This window comes from Macaca mulatta, chromosome 1, assembly GCF_049350105.2.
Source record: "Macaca mulatta isolate MMU2019108-1 chromosome 1, T2T-MMU8v2.0, whole genome shotgun sequence".
Taxonomy (NCBI): Eukaryota; Metazoa; Chordata; class Mammalia; order Primates; family Cercopithecidae; genus Macaca; species Macaca mulatta.
In genome coordinates this window covers 50,088,544-50,111,531 of record NC_133406.1, presented here as the reverse complement: position 1 = coordinate 50,111,531, position 22,988 = coordinate 50,088,544, and the positions used below count along the sequence as shown (strand labels likewise).

The window sequence follows — 22,988 nt, the reverse complement described above, 5'->3', positions numbered from 1 at the left end:
AAAGAAACATTCTAGGAAGTTTCTTGTCTAGCTCTTCCTATGGGAACATGTTCTACCTATTACCTCTTCATAGTGGGTCGTTTGTCTCATTAACTGATGGATTTAAGAAAAAAGCACTAGACTAGGAGTACAATCTGTTTTTATAGCTAATTCATGCTGAGGGTTACAAGGCAGAGGATAAAAGATGAAACCAGAGCAGAATGTGTTGATCTTACTGACTTAAACCAAGCCTACTGAAGTTTTTCGCTTTCTAGATTTGACTAGAATAGCAGTATACAGTTTAGTGGGATGGGAGAATATCTGAAATTTACATCATTCTGATTATTTTTCTCTATGTAAAAATAAAGGATAAAACATCTTCACACATTTTGAGGAGTTAAGGCAAAGATGATTGAACTAAAAAAATGTGCCGAAAGAGTGACTGGCTACCTTAAATCTTCAGCCCTAATTTTCTTTCTATTGACAAGAAGTGAACACTACAATCGTTCTATCAGTCACATAGACCCATTTCCCACAGGAGGAGGCAGAATACCTGCCCCAATGTTGATTTCATCACAGGCCTCCATGCTGTCTAGTGTTGTGGATCCCCATGATGGTTTTCTTTGTGTTTTACAGGTTTTGTTTTGTTTTTGTTTTTGTTTTTGTTTTTGCTCATCTCCTGGCCTGAATCCTAGATTTTGGTTTTGTTTCCTTTCTGTAAAATGTGCTTTGACCTTAGAGCTATTACTTGCTGCAATTCTTTTGAGTTTCTTGATCCTTGTTTTTTGTTCTCAGCCTGGATGGTATCTTGCAAGCCTCTGCTTTTGTCCAAGTTAAAAGGGAGCTTTGAGAGAAAACACGTGGAATGTTTCATATACATGGTAATTGGAATAAACCATTATCTACTGAAAATACTGCATAATTTATTTTGCATGTGGAAACTCTTGAAAGTGTATGTCTTAATCTTCCTCCAGTGCTACCATATTTTATTTCCAAATAGTTTAATGAGCATTTGTAATAGAAAGACCTCATTGACAATATGTTAAAACAAAGGACATTGCTGTAATTTTGGGAGCTCAGTCCAGTCACCTCAGATGTATCCTATATTGCTCTCAATTGATTATTCATCGAAGCAAATTGCTCACCAAGTATTGCCTATTTGCCCTGTCCTTCCCATTGCCTTGATTACTGCCCTATTTCAGGCTCAGATTCTCCTTTGCTGGGCTACAAAAACAGCTTCATATTTGCGTTTGTTTCCTCAGTTATGTCTTCTTTTGCAAGTGTCTTTCATAGTAAATCTAGAATTACCCTTTTTAAAACACAAATAAATCATCTCCCTTCCATGAAGAATCATGAGGTAATGGGGGGTCTTTGGAAAGACACAAACTGAGGTTCACATCTTAGGTCTAACATTCACTAGTCATATGTTGTTAGATATTTTTTTCCCGCTTGTTTCTGCATTTGTGGATCAATAAAACGAGTTTAACAATACTTACCTCAAAGAAGTTTAATGTGGATTAAACAGGTAACACATGCATCCAGCACAGTGCCTGCCCCATAGTAGACATTCAGAAACAATTATGACTTTATTCTTTTGCTTAAAATGTCAGTGGTTGCCTATCCTGTAAAAGATAAAAATTCACTCTTTTTGGAGTAGACTATATAATTCTCTCTGAATCTTTCCTAAACTACCTTTTTAGCTTTCCCTCTTATACTTTCTCTTTCCCTATATATTCCAGCCAAACTAAATAAATCACTATTGTTGAACACAGTATTTTTTTCCCTCATCTCCTGACTTTTTCAGACTATTCCCTGCATCTGAAATGCTCTCACCTTCTTTCTCCCCTGGTTGGGTTATATTTGTTCTTCAAGATCCACCCTAACATCCCTTCCCTGTAAAAAAAAAAAAAAAAAAAAAAAAGAAAAAAAAGAACAAAACAAACCAGCTACGATTATGACAAGTAAAAGTAAAAATGCAAGTTAAACGTAGAACAAAAGCAAATCCCGTACCTTTCCTGGATGAACAAAGCCAATGTCTATTATAATGTATTATACAAATAGCTTTTTTGCTAAAAAAAATCTTCCAGGAAGTCTTAGAGTTTTTATTTGGGAAGTGCAGAGGCTGGTTTTTCCTTCATTCGAGTGATATAGACAGTGTTCACTTGAAATGCTCCCTAAAATATTTGAAGTGGTCATACTTAGCTAGGTGGCTCCTAGCTGACATCTGACTCTGCTTATGAGTTTAACAGGAGAGGAAGGGAAGAGGATGTAATCATTAAATTCTAAAGCATAATAAACATGACCAACAAAGTTTTCTAAAGTAAAACAATTTGCTTACAATACACTGTTTCTTCTTATTTAAATAAATCAGCTCCCTAATCCTGCAAGCTTGACTCCTTTCTCAATCATCAAGTGTACCATATAGATCTTCCCTAAATGGGGGCAATATTCCAAACTAAGGCATGGTTCACATAGGTTTCTAAATTTGGTTCTTTTGGACTTAGATTGACATCCCTAGCCTAATCTACTATCAGTTATGGAAGTTATGGAAGTTTTACAGTAAATTTATATAGCCAGCTCTAAATTACAGCAAAATCCTTTTTTGGCTTAAAATTTCAATTTGAGAAGGTAAAATATTAAAAGTATATCAGTTCAGTCATTCACATTATCAAATGAGATACATTAAGATGCTTCACCAATGCTTTTTCCTTTTTCTTTTCTCTTTTATTCTTCTCCCTCCCTCCCTTCCCCCGGTCTTCCCCTCCTCTCTCCCTCCGTCTTCCCATCTCCCTTTTCCTTTCCCTTTCTCCCTCTGTCTCTTTCTTTTTGTGCTGTTTTCATATTCAAAGTGAAGGAGCCACTGAGGAGTACATACCAAGTCAAATATTGACTGTAGAGAAACATTCATAGAGGTTTTGTGTTTTGTCTCTATTTTTTGTAGGAAGGTTTCATTTAGTTTAGGCATGTGGTAAGATACAAAATTTTGCTATTGGGATGATACAGCTTTAGCTTCAAGATACTGTTCTCAACAAAAAGGATAGAGTTATTTCTGTAGCTGACTGGTAATTTTTGTTCTAAAGATGTTTTCATCCTAGTCTTGAAAAAATTCTATAGCTATATAAAATAATTTATATTGATGGCATTTCAAACAACCTTTTACTATATTTTTTCCCTCACAAATTTTATAGTTTTTTTATTTTCAACAATAGATTGTCAAAGATTACTACTAGTATCACATACAGCTCGTGTTTGCACACAGAAACAAAGAAACTTGAACTTCATTCCATGTAAGCTAAATGGGTAAATATGTAATTTTTATGAGATACTATTACCCACATTTTCATCTTCATGGATTCATAGCTTTCTGGGCTAGGCATATTGGAAAGTACTGCAAAATAAGCTTGAGAAAAGTAAATTTTAAAAACATTTTTGGCTTTTAGCCATGCATATTGTTTAATGCCATTGCTTTAGTATTACAACAGAACATAGCCTGTGAACTGAAAATCAGATTGTTCAGTTGGATCAAATTTTTTAAATAGTAGATATCATTAACTCTAATTGTATTCTGTGAATGAGCTAATGAAACAGTGACATCGTAACAAAAAGTGACAACAGGGCAGGTGTGGAGGCTCACGTCTGTAATCCCAGCACGTTGGGAGGCAGGTGGATCACTTGAGATCAGGAGTTTGAGACCTGCCTGGCCAACATGGTGAAACTCCGTCTCTACTAAAAATACAAAAATTAGCCAGGTGTGGTGGTGGGCGCCGGTAGTCCCAGCTACTTGGGAGGCTGAGACAGGAGAATCACTTGAACCTGGAAGGTGGAGGTTGCAGTAAGCCGAGATCACACCATTGCACTCCAGCCTGGGGTACAGAGTGAGACTCCATCTCCAAAACAAACAAACAAACAAACAAAAAAGTGACAATAAAAATAAAATTATCTTTTCAAGTATTTTATATTATTTTGAATCTATGCAACCAGGATGACTTTTTTTTTGTTTTTTGTTTTTGTCAAAATGAAGAAGCTGCTTGTTTTGATCTTCTGTCCAAAATCGGTTTTTGGCATTTTGTCAAGAGAAGAACCAGCAGCATTTATTGTATGACTGGTGAGTGTGTTAGACAGTTGCACTGCTTGCTCCTCACAGTCTTGAAGGCCTGGACTGTATTTAACGTGACAGTCCTTGGAAGCTACTTGGGAAGCTGAGGCAGCGGTATCACTTGATCCCAGGAGGTTGAGGCTACAGGGAGGCATGCTCATGCCATTGTACTCCAGCCTAGGCAAACTTGTCTCAAAAACCCAAACCCAAACAAAACACAAAACAAACAAAACGTTGAAGAATTACTTTAACTTTGAAAAGTGGAATGGGTTAGGAAAGGGCATTTTTGAGAGTACAGCGTAATCAAAGTGAAGGCTTGGAATTATGTAAGATAAGATGAATAATCCAGTGTGACTTCAAGGTAGGAAGGATACCCAGAGTTGAGTAATGAGAGTTATATCATGAAGGTTACACGGTGGGGGCGGGGAGCGGGGAAGGGAAAGGGGGGGGTTCTGAAGCCCAGAGGGAGATGTTCGTACTTCATTTTATATGTCATGGGAAATGACGTGGCCAAATCTGTGTTTCAGAAGATGATGTTTGTAGTTGTTCAGAGGATAGATTAAAGAAAAGAGACTGGGAAGACAAAGAACATGTCATGTGAATTGGCAAACCATGAGAGCTTGTACTAGGACAGGGGTAATAAAAAAGAGCAAGTGATATGCCAACCACAGACACTGATTGTAGAAGAATGATTGACAGAATCTGGTGATGGAATGAGTTGAGAGAGAGATAACTGATGATGATGATGCTTATTATCTTTATTATTATTATCACTGGATTCCCAAGTTTCTCTTACAATATGACCTGATAAAGCAGGAATAAAGCATAAAATAGAAACAATTTAAACTCTGTCCCATGAAAACTCAAGAATAATTCTGTTTTTACTTGATCTGCATATTGCTCCTTACCATTGCTGTGTGCCTGATGACTGGGCCAGTCCATAGTGAGGTTATCCATACATTAACCATATTTCATTATGATATGTGAGTGACTGATTATTGAGTAAAATATAAAGCACAGGTGCGCGGGGAGATGAGAGCTGTACAGGCTATTCAGGAATATGCATCATTTGATGATTTTTCTGCTTTCTGTAGGTGAGCCCTACTTTGGAGTCTTTTTTCCTGCTTAGGTGACACTTAGGACTGTTGCAGACTTTAGTGATTGAAGAAATGCCTTCTGGTCAGTGGGTGGCAGTGTTACATAGAGGAAGGAGAATAGGTTGTAGTCGGAAGACTTCTGGACAATCCCTGGCCGTGTGACTCACCTTCAGAATCAGTTGGAACTTTCTTTTAAGTATAGATTCCCATATCCTACCCTTTGGAGATTTGGTTCAGTCATTCTGGTATGGGACCCCAAAACAGGGATATGTATGTATTTTTTTTAACATTCTAGATAATTTTGAGAGTTACCTAAAGTTATGAACTAGTGACTTAATCTCTTTCTGAGTCTCAGCTTTTAGGATTGCTATGAATGTTAAAAGAGAAAATATGTCTAAATTTTATGAACTTTAACTCACAATAAAATATATGCTATTAATTAGATTACTTCTTGAAATAACTTTTCTATCCCTTTTTAAAAGACTTCAATTTCTTATTGAATATGGGATCATATTATATTTGTTTGATTTTGTGCCTTGTGATAGCAGAGAGAAAAATGATGAATTCTGTCTAAACTAATATGTAAAATATATCCACTAGATAATAGTTTTAGATATGAAAGGGATGGTAGAAAGAAGAATCTTATTTGAATTATGTATTTATTTTCAAAATCTGAGGAATAAACGCAAATTTTTAAAAGTAGCAAGGACTTGTAAACAGAAATTGTTTCTATATATTTTAATACAAAATCCACATTTATTATTAGCACCAATGATTTAACTTACAAATATATTCTGACTCCCTGGTTTTAAGACCAATAGCTTAAGTTAAACACACCCTTCATCTCTTTCAAAGTCAAAAACAATAAAACAACAAAATAACACCTACAAGCAATAGTAGCAATGGCGATTTGAAAACACATACATTAAGTTAATGGGACTTCAATAGCTCAGTACAAACTATATAATAATATGTAGCATAGATGTCAATTGACCTTGATTCTTACAGTCTGTTGTAATCAGTTTCATAGCCTTTAGTCACAGTTTCTGTGTAACTAGAGTTACCTCGCCTTCTCAGTTCTGAGGGGCTTTCTAATACAGAGCTCCACTGTTTTTTATGACAGTACCACAGTATCTTCTTCCTTCTACGGTCTCCCTGTTTTTGTCTTGCTTCTGCTTCTTCAAATCTGTGCCTGGACAACTTTCATGTTAATCCATTCTGAGTCATTTGTTCTTCTTGGCCTGTCAAGACACCCAAAAAAGGCCAAGTTGTTCACCCAGGGATCCATACTGGCACATTCCTTCTGCACTTGATACTATCTTTTAATTCCCTTCAACCAGGGACCAGTCACTTTAGGCTATTAGCCTGCAGGTCATTTAGAAGATTTAAGTAAATATCTGATTTGAGGAACCTGGGATAAGAGTCCTTTTCCATAAGAGTATATATAACTTTTTGTGCTTCATCAAAACATGTGGGGGTTGGTGCTTTAATCTTCTTGGCTGTAGATTCTCGAGTGCGGAAGTCAATATTGATCTAAAAAAGAAAACCTTGTTAGTTAATATATACTTCTTATTTATGGCAAATTTTATGATGTTACTGTGTTTTTTGAATCTCCTTAGAAAGTGATTTTAAGGCCTCATTTAAATCAACTAAAATATCTCTTAAATGCCTTTCCAAAGTCAGCTCTATACTAGATGTGAAGGAGATAAGAAATACTACAAAAATGTCTTTGTTCCAAATTTCCTCATAGTATAGTTGGGAGAGGCAAAAGAAGCAGATATGAAAAATTTAAGTATCCATGTAAGATGATCCATATGTCACAAAGAGTGATATGGGCATTTAAGATTTACAGGAGGAGAAGGCTCTTTTTGTTGCTATTTTCTGCTTAGACCAAGAATATTTATCTGGTACTACTGTTAATTGGAAATACTTTTGCTGCTGCAATTGTATACATTATGCAAATCTGCATTTTCTTATCCAAAATGAGAGCACTCATTAAGGACTCCCTGACATGCAGTTCTGGTCAGTAACAATACCCTTAACCCTTCCCTCACCCTCATCATGGCAGCTGGTTTTATAAAATCAATCTCTTCATTCTACTGTGCTGAAACCTTCACCAATATAGAAAATTAGATTCTCATTGCACTGAACTATATTTATATACCTAAGTATGTAGAAGTAAAATTATATACCCCCAAAAGATTTTATCTTGTTGTATATATTAAATGTTATTTCTGCATGTAGGGTCTTTTACGGAGAAACTGAAGATGATAAGCTTAACACTCACTTGTTTAGCAGCATCTGAATGCACAAATACTTTATATATCTCTTCTGCTTTGCAGGGCAAAAGATCAGACTCTGTTTTCTTATAGTCTTCACAAGCCAGCCAGAACTCAATATTCTCCTCACTGAATTCAGACTTTAGGAAACTTCCAAAGACTTTTTGACCAGCTAAAAAGAAAGGGGGGCGGGGCGGGTGGGAAGATAATTCATTTAAATAAACCAACAAATGAATACTTTGAAGAAGAAATTTGTAAGAAAAATACAATTGCATTCTATTCATACAAAGGTAAGAGACAGCTACTGCTGAAATAGCTATATTATAGATTGTAGAGATGAGAAGGCATTTGAAATTTCTTCATTCATAGAAGAGGAATCTGGGGCTAGCCAAACTCGTTCACAGTCACACTGCTACTTAATGGTGGCTACCGAACTATGTTTTGCTTCTATCTGCTGTTCGAATTGAAATTCTGCTCCCCTGAATATAAAACCATCTTTTTTATATGCCAAATCTTAGCCAGAGTAGAGAGTATTTTAGGGAAGCAAATACTGACAAAAGGCATTAACATCACATTAATAATTAGCAAATATAATTTCCCCATCTAATTTATATTAGCCAGAAAATAGGCCTATATATGATCTGTAGGCCTGATGTACTAATTATGTTTGCTAGCGTTTACTGAGACTTTTATATTGTACCATTTATGATCCATATCTATACCATTTATTTGTTTAGCTGAATTATAAACAAAGTCAGCTGAGCTAGAGTGAACAAGGTGATTCCCAAGTAAAGCTCCTTAGGGTGTCTGTGGGGAGGAAAGAATAATCTCACTCTTTAGAGATAGAGACCACACTGCTCATCTGCACCTCTGAAAAAGGTCCTAATCTCATTAGAATTGTTATGCCCAAGACAAGGGGAAGGCAAGCTGATTTCATTCTTTACCTTCTCTCATCTGAAAATCTCCACAAGACTATTTGTGCTTAAAAATCCTTCTATCATGTTTATGTCAAAACAACTATCATGTTATAATAATGCAATTATTTATGTTATGTATCTCAACCACCTTCAAGGCAGTAAGAGACTATCTTTGATTTTGAATCCTTGGTACCTCTACAATGTCCTCTACATAAGAGTGAGATGAATGATGAATATATGAAAGATAATTTAATTAATTGAATGAACGAATCATACTTGTTGCATCTAAGTGTAGAAAAATACGTTCTTTAGGCAGATTTCAAAACGGCAATGTACATGTTAATATATTTAGCTTACTTTTAAAAACTTTACATATCAGAATCCCAGCACAGTGTTTAATTTTATCTCCATAATGATCTATGAAAATACCTAATTTTCTTGGCAAATTTGTCTAAAAGGAGTTGGCAGAATTGAGTGCAAAGTCAGCATTATTAAGAGGCATACTATGCTGAAGTTATCAGTAACTACAGACAAACTAGAATACAACTTTTTGCATACTATCCTACCCCGAATACTATATTTAGTGAAGCCATTCCATTTTTTAGAGTATTGCACTGAACCCAGAAACATTCAATAGTTATACTTACTTTGGTTGGCAAGAAGTTTTTCCAGAGACAGAGACCATTGCATTACTTCAGCAGCAGAAAGTCTGCAGGGGACAAAAATGTATGTACATTAGTCATTTTTAAAAATGTAAGCACACATGAAATAAGAATGGCTGTTACACTTTGATAACTTCACAAACTAAAACTGTAGTTCTAATAAATATGTTAAAATTTATTCACAAAATGCAAAACATCCCTTAGAGTTACTATAGTTATGAAAAAAAACCTACCAATAAAGTTTGAAAAAAATCCAAATAGATAAAGTCCCATATGTGTGTGCACACATTTGTATTCAATTTACATTGGTACTGATATAGTCTCACTTTATTTGGCATGTTACTTAAAAAAAATGAAGTCTACTGTGTGCAGTATTTATCCCTTGCTGGGATACAGAGATGATGCATAGGCGTCTCTTGAAAATGATAATGATAGTTTAGTGTATTAGTGTACTTACATGTCCTTGGACTTGGAAGATTTCATTCCAGATTCCAGATGTGGGATCATAGATCTCAGGTATGCTTTCATATCCATTCCACTGCAAAAGACATAAAAGTGAATATTCATGTTTCTTCAGAATTCATTTTATTTGTAAAAATACATAGAATAAAGTTATCTAAGGAATAAAGCAATACTAAAAATGGTTGATATAACATTTTGCTATATTTGGATAGAGCCCATTTTTATGAGTCCATGTACAGAAAAGCTCCTACCCAATTTAATGCCATATCAAGATTTATTTTTTAATACAGCTGAATATTACTTACTACTCACAACAGACAATTAACTCCTCTGATCTGGCTAAACTAAATGCTCACATTCTCTTCCATTCATTCTCAATCCTTCTGCCATTAAAGATAACCTGTTAAAATTCACAAAGTGAGATTCTGAACAAACTTACAAAGTCTTTGGCCTCCTTTTTTGCATTTTGTCGTCTAGAAGTGAATGAGCGGTTCCTTTCAATTCCTTTGGGTTAGCAGAGAAGAACATTCCTGGCATTTTGTCTAACTTTGGAGTGGAGATGGCTGCTGCGCGCATGGTGCTCTGAGCAAATATGCGCGCGTCAACGACTCTGCTGCTTTATATAGTAGAATGCAGACAGGCACTTGCTGTTTGAAGGAGTGTGTTTATCAAGTGATGTTACCACAGACACTGGAAGTTCCCCCTTTCTTGGTGTGCTGTGACGTGTATCTTGAAAAAAAAAAAGCATACAGTGATGTCTTGTGGTTGAAACTTAACCAAACGAGAACAGGTCACTTGATTAGAAAGAAAGGAAATTAAACATACAGAGGTACACACACATATGTCACATGTCTAAAGCATTAACAGCATCAGTCTTTGGGTCTGGAGGATATTTGTTTATTTTAATAGTTGCATGTTTCAATAAACTGTTTCATTTGGCGTATTAATTTATCACATAGAAACTCACATAGAAATTCATCACATAGAGTTGTATCTTACTCAATGCTTTGGATAGTCCTTGACTATAAAATTCATCTGATCAAAATATTTTAAGAGTTCTTTTTTTTTTCCTCAGGAAGCAGTGCAAAGTAAACAAATAACTTTTGTTTAATTATTTTTGCACATACCTAATAGGAGGGAAAGTTATGAGAGGCTATCTTCACGTTTTCCCACTCCAATTCTCATCCCTTATTTCCATGGCAGGAAATTTCCATGTTAGTATTTTCCAAGGCATGTGCTAGACATCGACTGGCAATACATAAGGTGATTTTAAGGGGTACATGGCTTTTAATATTATTTTCGTGTTAAGAATATAACTAGTATATCAAACTTTGATTTTTGCCTATTTTGCATATTAGGAAAAAAATAAAGTTTAATTAAAACAAATCATAAATGTTTAATTGTATACAAATATGACATAATTTGTAAACATACTGATACTAAGTTTGCAGTATCAGAGGAAAAACTGTTCAAGGTAAAATAAAAGTCTATTTGGATAGACCAATGATATGTACTTCTTAGGTAATGATCTTTCACATTTTGACAGTACCTCTGGAAATAACAGTTTTAGCTTTAATAGAGATTAAAGTTTAAAAGACAAACAAAACTCAAGGAACTAGATGACTAATCACGTATAAGGATAGAGAAGTTAGTAAATATAAGCTTTCCAGAGTTTATATAATGCGCGTGGCTTATTTCTTAAGAGTACCTTAAGCTTCCTTGGATTTTACCCCTGAAAGGACAACACTTTGCTTTGAAAGGACAAAAAAGCCTTTACTTAAAGAAGCTTCTGATGGTATCAGGTAACGCTGATAAAAGGGAGGCGAGTATTAACTTTTCTATTCTGGTTCTATCATCAGGATAAAGAATATTTGAAGAAAACACATTTACAGTATTATAAAATTCACTTATACACAGCCATCAACTTCACTATAATGAGCTCATTATATCGTATGTAAGAAGCATCATTTTATGTTGGGAAGAAAACATGAGGCATTAAGAAAGATAACTAGTGAGATGAGCTGGCCACTTTGGAAGTGACCCGAATGAAACCGGCGAAGCTCAAAGACTGATGACATAAAGGCATTTGTTTGTATACTTCCTGTGGTTCAGTCCATACTTAATTTCCTGTTAAAATCTTCAACGTTGCTCATGTTTGTTGATCTAGTATCCTCTCACTCCTCTAGCTAATTGTGAGTAAATTATGTTAGAGTAAAATGATTTAAAAATTATTTTTGACAGCCCAGTATTATTATCATCCAAATATACTGACAGTTTCCAAAGAACAAGAGCAGCAGCAAAAGTTATGGGGCCAAGTAAGTTTGGGAAATGTTGGGCTCCTCACTTGTTAAAGAACTAAATCCTCTTTAAATAGGGAAAATAGTTTTTTGAAATAATGTTTTTTTGACACCATGTTAAGAAACTGTGGTCTGAGATCAAAATAAGTTTTGCCTGTAGCTTATTTAGGAACTGTTTTGATGCTCCCAACATTTTGCTACCCCTACCCCAATATAGATTTTGAAGCGCAAGCATTTACAAGTGCATGCTTCCACACTTGAACAGAAATATAAACTCTTGAAAGAGGGAGTCCTTTCAAAATTCCTGTATGACAATTGGCTGATAAGGTCACCTTAGTCATGCAGTAATGCAGCTGCTTTCTCAGAGGCTGTTTGCTAATCCATGCAAAGTCTGTATGTTCCAGAACAAGGCAAATTTGGTCAAGTTGTATCAGCAAGTGCTGACGAGCTCATGGCAGGGCATTGAAAGTTCCCTATTAATTTTAAAGAGAGTGCCACTATCTGGCCCCTCTTTGTAAAATTCACTAAGAAAAGATAAACTGTCAAATCATAACTTTATTGAATCAATGACTTTGGTTGAAATAGTAGAGGATTTCAAAAACATCAGTAGAAGAAACAGTGGGTCTCACAAACAATCTGGATTTCAGTTTTCCCTCTTTGAAACTGTGCTAAAACGTCTAGGTTGGAGTTTCTAGGAAAAAGAACACTTCATATAGTCTTAGTGTTATCTTTTTTTAAAAAAAGAAAAATTAATGGACTTCATTTTTAGGGAAGTTTTAGGTTTACGGTAAAATTGAGTGGAAAGTACAGAGTTCCCACATACTCCCCACCTTTCACCTTGCCTCCAGCTCCACCACAAGCACCATCCCTCATTAGTGGGAAATATTTGTTACAATTGATGAACCTACAGCGACACAGCATTATCATCTAAAATCTATAGTTTACATTAGAGTTCACTCTTGATGCTGTACATTCCATGAGTTTGACAAATGTATCATGATATGTATCCATCATTATAGTACCATACAAAATACTTTTCCTTCCCTAAAAATCCCAGTGCTATATTTTAAAATACCTAGGAGATTGGTTCAGTAAGACATTTCAGATTATGGCTGTTGATATTGATAGGAAAAATAAGGAAAATTTTAATCTTTGCTGAACTGATTTGAATTGAAACATTTGGTTTCAATTACTCCAATTAATTGAATACTAATAGGGAGTGCTTTGCTTAAGCCTGATGTTTTTCAAACTTTTAAAATGTTGCTAAAATCTTGTTGTGGATATTAGAGTTGCAAGACAAGGGGTAATGATGAATGTAATATTCTACTTTAAAATAAAAATGTATTTATACTGGAAAAGTCAGTGACATGGAAAGATAGCTTGATCCATTGAAACAAAATGTTTTGATTCAGCAAACTTTAATTGCATCCCTACAGTGTATCACACATAAGGTACTGCAGATACAAAGATGAATGAATCTCTGTCTTAAGGGGTCCACTGTGTAGTAGGGCTGACAAATATTTGTGAAAGGTGCCATCAGAGAGGAATGTACAGAGGAAAGAACACAGAGGAGTAATTAGCTCTGGAAGTATGGGAAGGGAAGTCAAGTATTGCTGTCTTTACTATAAAATCAACATGTATCTATTCTTTGCTTGTTTCTGCATTTATATTTAGTATCCCTTGGAAAGTTCAAATGGCTGCAATGGTCTAGCAAGAGACCAGTTTTATGTTGAAGAATCATGGGAAAATGGATCCCATATGTACTCACAAAGCTTTGCAAACTTTCACAAGGACACTGAATGACTTTGTTGAATTAGCATAACCACTCAGAGCTTCCTGTCTTCAAGGTTTATAGGTAAGAGTACTAAAAGTGTTTCAGCTAAATTTCATAGAGTTTATTTGAAAATTTGAAAAAGTTGCAACAAAAGTGAGTTTAGAAGGATTTTTCTCTATGCGTGTATAGAGGGTTGGTGAAAACTTTATATCATGTATGAATGAAAAGATTAAACATTTTAGACTTGCTTATGATTTTGTTATGAAGAAATATGGGTTTTAATAAGAGCAAATATCTGAAACACACTGAACTTCAATGATCTCAGTAAGTGCAACTGAGCAAGATAAGAATCTAGTTTCTTTTTCTCACTCTGCTCTAGTCTTTCAGTCAACATTGACTGCCTCCTTTCTATAATATGAGAATTTACAAGAAAATAGAATGTGGGACCTTCAGTGAACTGAGCTTATGTGATTCAATAAGCCTCATTCACCCTAAATCTAATTTTACCAGTTAAGTTCTCGATAATAGGCCCATGTTCCAAGACATTCTTGAAAGCACTGAGGAAACCTTTGGATAATATTATCTCTGGTATATTTATTCCACATTGGATTTATTTTCATTTAATGTCACACTATCACTTATAATCCTTTCAACAAGAGAGAGTAGTTATGTCTGACTCTAGACCATGCTTTGCAAATAAAATTTCCTAAGTACGGAAGCAGGTGCCTTATTCCCAAACCCAAAATAAATGGAGAACTATGCTAAATGAACGCTGACACATTATTTGGAGTGGGGATAGAATGTTCTATTACATAACAATGACATAAATGCAAAAAAATAATGGAAGTGCTCAAATATCTGCATGTAGAGGATTTGTAATGGAAGGTGATAATAGTTTGGATCTATGTTCTCTCTAAATTTCATGTTGAACTGTAATTCCCAGTGTTTGAGATGGGGCCTGGTGGGAGGTGATTGGATCCTGGGGGAGAATCCCTCATAGCTTGGTGCTGTCTTCACAATGGTGAGTAAGTTCCCTCGAGATCTGATTGTTTAAAAGAGTGTGGCCCTGTCTCCCACAATTATCTCTCTTGCTCCCATTCCTGCCATGTGAGACACCTGTTCCCCCTTCATCTTCTGCCATGATTGGAAACTTCCTGAGGCCTCCCCAGAAGCAGATGCTAGCTCTATGCTTCCTGTACAAGCTACAGAACCATGAGCCAATGAAACCACTTTTCTTTACATAAATTACTTAGTCTTAGGTATTTCTTTATAGCAATGCAAGAATGGCCTAGTACAGAAAATTGGTACTGAGGAGGGGGGAACTGCTATAAAGTTACTTGAAAATGTGGAAGCAGCTTTGGAACTGGGTAACAAGCAGAGGTTGGAAGAGTATGGAGAGCTCAGAAGAAGACAAGAAGATGATGGAAAGTTTGGAATTTATTAGAGACTGGTTAAATGGTCATGATCAAAATGCTGATAGTGATATAGACAATAAAGTCCAGGCTGAGGAGGTCTCACATGGCAATGAGGATTTTATTGGGAACTGGAGTGAAGGTCATGCATGTTATGCCTTAGCAAAGAGCCTGGTTGCAGTGTGCCCCTGCCCTAGGGACCTGTGGTAGTTTGAACTTCAGATTGATGATTTAGAGTATCTGGCAGAAGAAATTTCTAAGCAGCAAAGTGTTCAAGATGGGACCTGGTTGCTTCTAACAACCTACACTTATATGTAAAAGCAAAGAAATGACTTAAAGTTAGAAGTTCTATTTAAAAGGGAAGCAGAGAAAAAAAGGTTGGAAAATTTCCAGCCTAGCCATGTGACAGAGAATGAAAAAGCTTTTGGGGGAGAGGAATTCAAGCAGGCTGTGGAGCAACCACTTACTAGAGATACTTGGAAAAGGGAGCCAAGTGCTAATATCCCAGACAATGAGAGAAAGGCCTCAAAGGCATTTCGAGGCCTTCAGGGCAGTCCCTCCCATCACAGGCCTAGAGGCCTAGGAGAATGGTTTTGTGAGCTTGGCCCAGGGCTCCACTGCTAGGTACAGCCTCAGGACACTGCTATCTGCGTCCTGGTAGCTCTGGCTCCAGTCTCAGCTCAAAGGTCTCAGATACAGCTGGGACTGCTGCCTCAGAAGATGCAAGCTATAAAACTTGGCAGCTTCCATGTGTTGTTAAGCTTGTAGGTACACAGAGTGCAAGAGTGAATGAGGCTTGGCAGCCTCCACCTAGATTTCAGAGGATGTGCAAGAAAGCCTGAGTAGCCAGGCAGAAGGCTGCTTCAGGGGCAGAGTCCTCACAGAGAACCTCTACTAGGGCAGTGTGGAGAGAAAATGTGGCTTTGGAGCCCCCACACAGAGTCCCCACTGGGGCACTGACTGGTGGAGCTGTGAGGAGGGGTCCACCATCCTCCAGATCCCAGAATGGTAGAGCCACTGGCAGCTTGTACCTTGTGCCTGGAAAAGCCACAGGCTCTCAGTTCCAACGTTTGTACGGTGCAGCTACTTGGACTGCACCGTACAAATCCACAGGGCATTGGGAGTCTACCCCTTGCTCCATTGTGCCTTCCGTGTGGGACATGGAGTCAAAGGAGATAATTTTGGAGCTTTAAGATTGAAAGACTGCCCTGCTGGATTCTAGACTTTCATGGAGCATGTAGCCCCCCTTTTTTTTTGTCTGATTTTTCCCTTTTGGAATGAGAATTTTTACCTAATGCTTGTACCCCCATTGTGTCTTAGAAGTAAGTAACTTATTTTTTATTTTATAGGCTCATAGGGAGAAGGGACTTGCCTTGTCTCGGATGAGACTTTGGACTTTGAATTTCTGAGTTAATGCTGAAATGAGTTAAGACTTTGGGGGACTGTTGGGAAGGCATGATTGTATTTTGCAATGTGAGAAGAAACTGAGGTTTGAGGGGCAAGGGGCAGAATTGATATAGTTTGAATATGTGTCCCCTCTAAATCTCTTGTTGAATTGTAATCTCCAATGTTGAAGGTGGGACCTGGTAGGAGGTGATTGGCTCATGGGAGAGGATCTTCATGATGGTGAGTGAGTTCTCTCGAGATCTGGTTGTTTAAAAGAGTGCAGCACCTCTCTCCCCACAACTCTCTCTCTTTTGCCCTCCTCCTACCATGTGAGACACTTGCTCCCCCTTCACCTCCTGCCATGACTGGAAGCTTCCTGAGGCCTACCCAGAAGCAGATGCCAGTGCTATGCTTCCTGGATAGCCTGCAGAACCATGAGCCAATTAAGTTTCTTTTTAAAAAATTAAATTACTCAGTACCAGGTATTTCTTTATAGCAATGCAAGAATGGCCTAATACAGAGGCATATTTTAAATGTTAGAGAGCAACTTCAATAAATGACTGTTAACTTTCCAAGTTTCTAATAACAGTATTCCAGTGATTTCATTTGCTTTTGCTCTTACAAAACACTGAGGTGGCTAACAATGGAGACGTATTTGCTTTGCTTTTCCTCATTAATTATATAAATTTCTTAGAAAAATCTCTCAAGGTTTCCTGACATGTCTGTTCTTTCCAAAACTATGCCAGTTATTGCTCACAAATACATTAACTCCACTTTCTTCATGTCCTTTCTAATGCTTTGTTTTTATGTCCATTTACATATATGTATATATATAAAGTATATACATTTATATAATATGTGTATATAATATATATACCTATACATTTTATTATTATTTTACTAAATATTGGTGTCAGACTTGCTGGACATTTGTTTCTAGTAATAATCTTCCTACTTGAGAAAGTAGCTTTAAGTCAACAGATAGTGGCCATGCTTAGCAGTATTCTACTATTATTGTGAGTACAAGTGGTCTGCAGTGTTCCACTGTTTTCTGTGCCTGTTCTGTATTTTTTATTAACCTTTATCTGCCATCTTATTTTTCTTGTATTTTAAAAAATAAATGAAAGGCTTCGAGTCTGTTGAATCCCAGTGACATGTTCATCTTGCTGCTTAGAAATCTCACATTTCAAAGGACTGTGAGTCAATTCTCACAGCGATACCTTTTCCTGCTGTGTGAGTTTGATCAAATCAGCTAACTTTTTTCAGTTTTCTTTGTGTAGAATTCAAAGGCGATCATCAGCAACTTGCAGCTATGGTAGTGGCATGGGAAGGTCTCCTCTTGAAATTCTACACTGATCAAAACTAGTCCCAGAGAAATTAAGATTTAGACAGAATTTGTCATAGCTAGGATGTTTTCCATTTTTCTTATGATGTTAGAGCTCTTTGCCTAGACTTCTTCCTAAAATTTAGTAAATTTGGCAATCCATCTATTCCAAATGTGGGGCCCCTCCTACCACTGCAACTCTGTATTCACTGGGCCAATCTTCCAGATTGCTTCTTTCCCTATCAGTATTTACTTGTCTTGGATTTCCTTTTTTATTTAGTTAGTTGATTTCTGTAAATTCCAACCCCAATTTAATTTTCCTGCTTTTTCTTAGATGCTCATAGCTGGATATCGATCCTCCCAACTGCAGATCTCATCCAGCTCCCTCCTGTTGCGGAGGCACATTGAGTTGTCTGTTGTTTTAGATAGGATTTTCATAGTTGCAAGTGTCAGCAGCCCCATATTGACTATTAAGTAGCTTAGGTAAATAGGAAGATAACTGGAATACCCTCGGGTACCTTAAGTAATAAAAGGAAAGGTTGAACAACTAACCCCTCAAAGATCAGCTAAGACCGAACTAGGGGTAGGGGACTTAGAATGCTTGTAAATTGTGAATTTGCTGTAGACCAGAGTCAGCTACAAATTGTGGAAATGTGACTATTAGCAACTTGTGAAGCTTGTATTTTGCACTTCTAAAGGCAGCAGAATCCTGAAGTGTAAACAATTTCTTCTTATCCATGTTTTTTCCTCCTATGTGTTTTGTCTTGCCTATTTTTTTTATTGTGTTATGAAAACAGAAAACGAGGGCAATATATTTGGTAGGAACTCAAAGATAGAACAAACTCATAATCTTGTTTTATGTTTTGTTTCAGATGCAATGGAAGATCAGAAAGTATACATTTATGAACTGCCGTAAACTGAAGATCGGGTAACTTTTGTCTTCTCTTTGTAGTTAGTCACTGCAATGTTTTAAGTTCTACTTCATCTTAATTTGATGTTTTTTATTTGTGACTTTGTGGCTCATCCCCTTATTGATTCTCTTAAGACCAGGCTCTTAGTTGCAACAGGAAGATCTTAAAGTACCAAAAACAGTATATAGAAATATTAAGAGGCCTGGTTTGTGTGGGAGTTTGCTCCGTTTTTCTAGCCTGGAGTTTCTTTTCTCACATTTTGCTTAGGCAAGGTTGAGGCATCTCTGTTGCCCCATGTGAAAGAGTGAGCAGTTCAGACAAAGTGTGGCGATTAGTAATGCTTGCACTAAATGAGGGCAGGAGGTTGATGTGTGCACGAAAGCGGGGAAGTGAGGACAGAATGGGATAAGGTTGGGAAATGTCATGGTGGGGCTGAGAATGTCCAGGACAATCTCTGAAACCGATCTGTCCCTCTCCTGACTTCATTGTTCACTGTAGAACAGCCGTTGGTTGAGTCTCAACAAGACTGAAACCACTTCAGAATAAAGTAGTTGTGTCAGGAATTATGTGACCCTCTTTAATCCTGGAAATCACATTCTTTAACCTTCTAGATGGTCACATTTCATAATTTATCTTTCATATTTTTAGATGAATCATTATATACCATTCATGGAAAATTAAAAGCTGCTGAGAAGACCTAAAAATTATCAGTCCATTAGGATTTTCCCCCTTTATACAGAATTTCCCCTGATTTGGGGCAGTTTCCAAGACAGTAGAATAATACCAAAGAAAATGTCACGATTTCACTTCTCTTTTATGAGAAAATTTGTGTATTTTACACAAAAGATCACTTTGGAAGTAATCATGAAACAGATTTGAAACATTGAGTCTTTCTTTCTCTTTGTCTCTCTCTCTGCGTTTTTCTCTCTCTCTTCTTTTGGCAGAAACCATGCCCACACTCAAATCAAATATCAGTTGATCTAGAGTAGGAAGGCCTGGGAAGCTGTGGATAGCTCTAAAACCATTTGATTGCACAACTGCTAAGAGATGAGGGTATGACAAAGGTGTTTGTAATCTCATAGAAAGTTGAATAAAAGTACCCATGATTACACCAAATTAAAGTCTATTTTAGCCATGCCTAATCCAATACGACACTTGATATTAACCGATGATTAAAACTATGCCCAGCACTATATAGTAAGGAGGACATTATCCAGGTTTTTTTCTTTCTCAGAAACACTGTTCAGCCTCCTCTTTCTACTTCTTTAATATGCCTTTTCTGCCAAAACCCTTGTATTTTTCTACCTGAACTATTTTTCTTCTTTCCCCTTCCTTCCTTCCCTCCCCTTCCTTCCTTCCCCTTCCTTCCCTCCCTCCCTTTCTTCCTTCTTTCCCTCCTTCCCTTCTTCCCTCCTTCCTTTCTTCTTTCCTCTTTCTCCCTCCCTCCTTCCTCTTTCTCCCTCCTTCCTTCCTTCCCCCTCCCCTCCCCTCCCTCCCTTCTTTCCTTCCTTCCTTCCTTCCTTCCTTCCTTCTTTCCCCTCCCTTTCCTTCCTTCCTTCCTTCCTTCCTTCCTTCCTTCCTTCCTTCCTTCCTTCCTTCCTTCCTTCCTTCCTTCCTTTCTTCCCTCCCTCCCTCCCTTCCTCCTCCTTTCCCCTCCCTTCTTCCTTCCTTCCCTTCCCTCCCCTTCCCTTCCTTCTCTTCCCTTCCTTCTGCCACTCTCCCTCCCTCTCTTTCTTTCCTTTCCTAGACAATTTCTCTATGAAACCTTTATGTTTGTTAACAGTTTACCTTTGTGAAATTAGACAAAAAAATAGATCACCTCAGTGAGTAGTTAAACTCTTGGGGCTTCTGAGGACTGTCTCCCATGGTCAAGTACAATCTATAGTCTTTCAGTCATAATCTACAAACAAAGCAAAATTTTTCTGAACAAATGTTTCACATTATTTTAACAGATCAGAACAAGGAATGGCTTTGTTGAGACATATTTAAGGGAAATTGAAACTAAGGTTAGTTTTTATATGCTAGGAATTAGAGTTCAGTAGGAAAAAAACTAAGGTGTTTTCAAAAATTTTTTAAAGTATATTTTTGAGCAGGGGTCATTTTTGGATATAAATTCAATACCCCAACAGGAGAGGCCTCTCCAAACTGGTTCCAGATGCTAATGTCATTGTCTATTAAGTTAATAGACTATGAAAAAATACTTATTTTTAAACATGTATTTTTGGAAGTCCTCTCAATTTTACCCAAAGTGAAAAATCAAAATTCTTCTAAAGGTCTGTGGGGCCTGACATGATTTAATTCTTGACTCCTCTGGCCTAAGCATCGTTTACTCTTCTCTGCCCTCATTCACCTCCAGTCTCACTGGCCCCCTGGCTGCTTCTCAACCTGTCGGCTCATTCTTGCCTTTGGGCTCTTGTACTGGCTATTCCTTTTGCCTGGAATATCCCCAGAAATCTACTTGGCCAGTTCCTTCACTTCCTTCACGTTTTTGGTCAGGTGTTATCTTATGAATGAGGCCTTCTGGAAACACTGTAATTAGAATTGCAATCGGCCCTCTCCTTATCCTGTTACCATCTGTCTTCATCTGCTCTCCCCCTCATTCTACTTAATAACTTCCAACCCCCTATTTAATTCAATGTATTATGTTTATGTTAGTTTTCTGCCTCTTCCCCATTACAATGAAGAATCTGTGAGGACAGGGATCTTTCTCCGTTTTGCTCAAATGTCTGGAATAGTACCTGGCCCATAGAAGGTACTAAAAAATCTTGTTGAATAAAGGGGTTAAAGGCTGGGGCTTATATTAATTTGTTCAACGATTCAACAAACATTTAGTAAATGCTTATTGTCTGCTAGTCACTCTGCTAGATAAAAGAATCCAGAGGGGAGTCTTATTTTGGAGAGAGAAAAATGAATGGAAAACAACAACAACAACAACAAAAAAAAACATGTACTATGTACAATATAGGGTTGAACACAGGGCATTCTGGGAGGACATAAGATGGTGCGTAACCCAGTACAGGCAGGGTCATAAAGGATTCATTAATTTTATTTACTCAACAATTAATACTTCCTATGTGCTAATTATGCTTCCAGGCACTTTAAAAGAGGGCAGGTCTGACCAGCTTGTGTTCTTTGCCCTTTGCCCTTTCCCCTACTTCCCTCTGTCTGAGCAGCCATCTTGCTACCATGTGGTTTCAAGAAGGCAAATGCCAGAAGCCAAGGCTAGCTGAACAGAAATATAGAAAGATCTGAGTTCCTGATGAAATCATGAAGTCACAGTTCCAGCTTGATTGGCTGATCTCCAGATTTCTTGTACATGAGAAAAAAAAAAGATCAGACTTTTACCACCATGACTTGACTTACCACCTTTGAGAGGTATTGTTTGGTACCCAACAGTAAAAGGACGGAAATCAGCATATCTTAAATTATCTCCACTCGTCTCTGTCCAGTTTTAGTTAGTTGGAGCATCATTTCTGGATGATTGGAATATGAAGGGTTAGAGAAGGAATATGTTCCAGACAGAGATGAGGCAATGAAAAGCCTCCCCAGTTTTTTTTAGAATTGCTTCCTCCAGCAGTTGTGCATGGAGGCTTTTTTCCACAAAGTCAGCAAGGGGCAGCTGAGTGGAGTGACAGAGATTTCATTCAGCTTTTTAAGGCAAGGCCTCTAGTCTCTTGTACAGCAAAAGCACAAAGCCGTTATCCTACATAGAAGGCCCTTTGTGTGTTCGGGACTATTTTATTGTATTTATTTTTAGAGACAGGATCTGGCCCTGTCACTCAGACTGGAGTGCAGTGGCATGATCACAGCTCACTATAGCCTTGCACTCCTGGGCTCAAGGGATCCTCCTGCCTCAGTCTTCTGAGTAGCTAGGATTACAGGCACGTGCCACCATTCCTTGTTAATTTTTCTTTTTTTTGTAGACTTGTGTAGATACGGTTTTGATTGTTGCCCAGGCTGATCTTGAACTCCTGGCCATAAGTGATCCTCCTGCTTCCTTCATCTCCCGAAGTTCTGGGACTACAGGCATGAGCAACCACACCAAGGTAGGACTAGTCTAGATTCTAGTACAACATCAACCCATGTACCCCACAAAGGCTCTGCTGATATCTATTTTCCCCTGTAGAGTTTCATCTGCATAGTCTAAAACCCCACTCTCTGCCTATGCCTGAATGTGGCTAATGTTTCCAGAAAAGAAAATGTCAGTGATCTAAGCCCACCTATGAAGGGATCTTCCCTTTTTGAATTTTAATTCAGCTAATTTGCTTTGCTTCTCTAGCTGTCTGATGTCCTCAACAATATGACATTTTGGTAATTACTTTGTTTTAATTTTCCAAGTCCTACCACTTCCTCTTATATCCTTATCAGAGACAGTATTCTGAACTCATAGAT

General features: G+C 37.3%; 1 protein-coding gene and 1 long non-coding RNA gene across 2 annotated transcripts in view; one reads left to right on the top strand and one right to left on the bottom strand.

Moving 5' to 3' along the window:
- Nucleotides 1-22,646, top strand: part of LOC144340798 (uncharacterized) — a 157,573-nt gene extending 134,927 nt beyond the window's left edge. Inside the window, exons 2-3 of the long non-coding RNA XR_013417152.1 lie at nt 18,558-18,613; nt 22,520-22,646. This is a non-coding gene — a long non-coding RNA (uncharacterized LOC144340798). The remainder of the gene's footprint in view (nt 1-18,557; nt 18,614-22,519) is intronic.
- On the bottom strand, nt 5,838-10,075 carry RGS1 (regulator of G protein signaling 1). The gene is given in 5 exon segments (NM_001258139.1): nt 5,838-6,705; nt 7,460-7,623; nt 9,016-9,077; nt 9,488-9,568; nt 9,932-10,075. Coding segments are annotated over 5 exon segments (630 nt in total). The 5' UTR covers nt 10,069-10,075; the 3' UTR covers nt 5,838-6,519.
- Nucleotides 22,647-22,988: the final 342 nt, after the last annotated feature.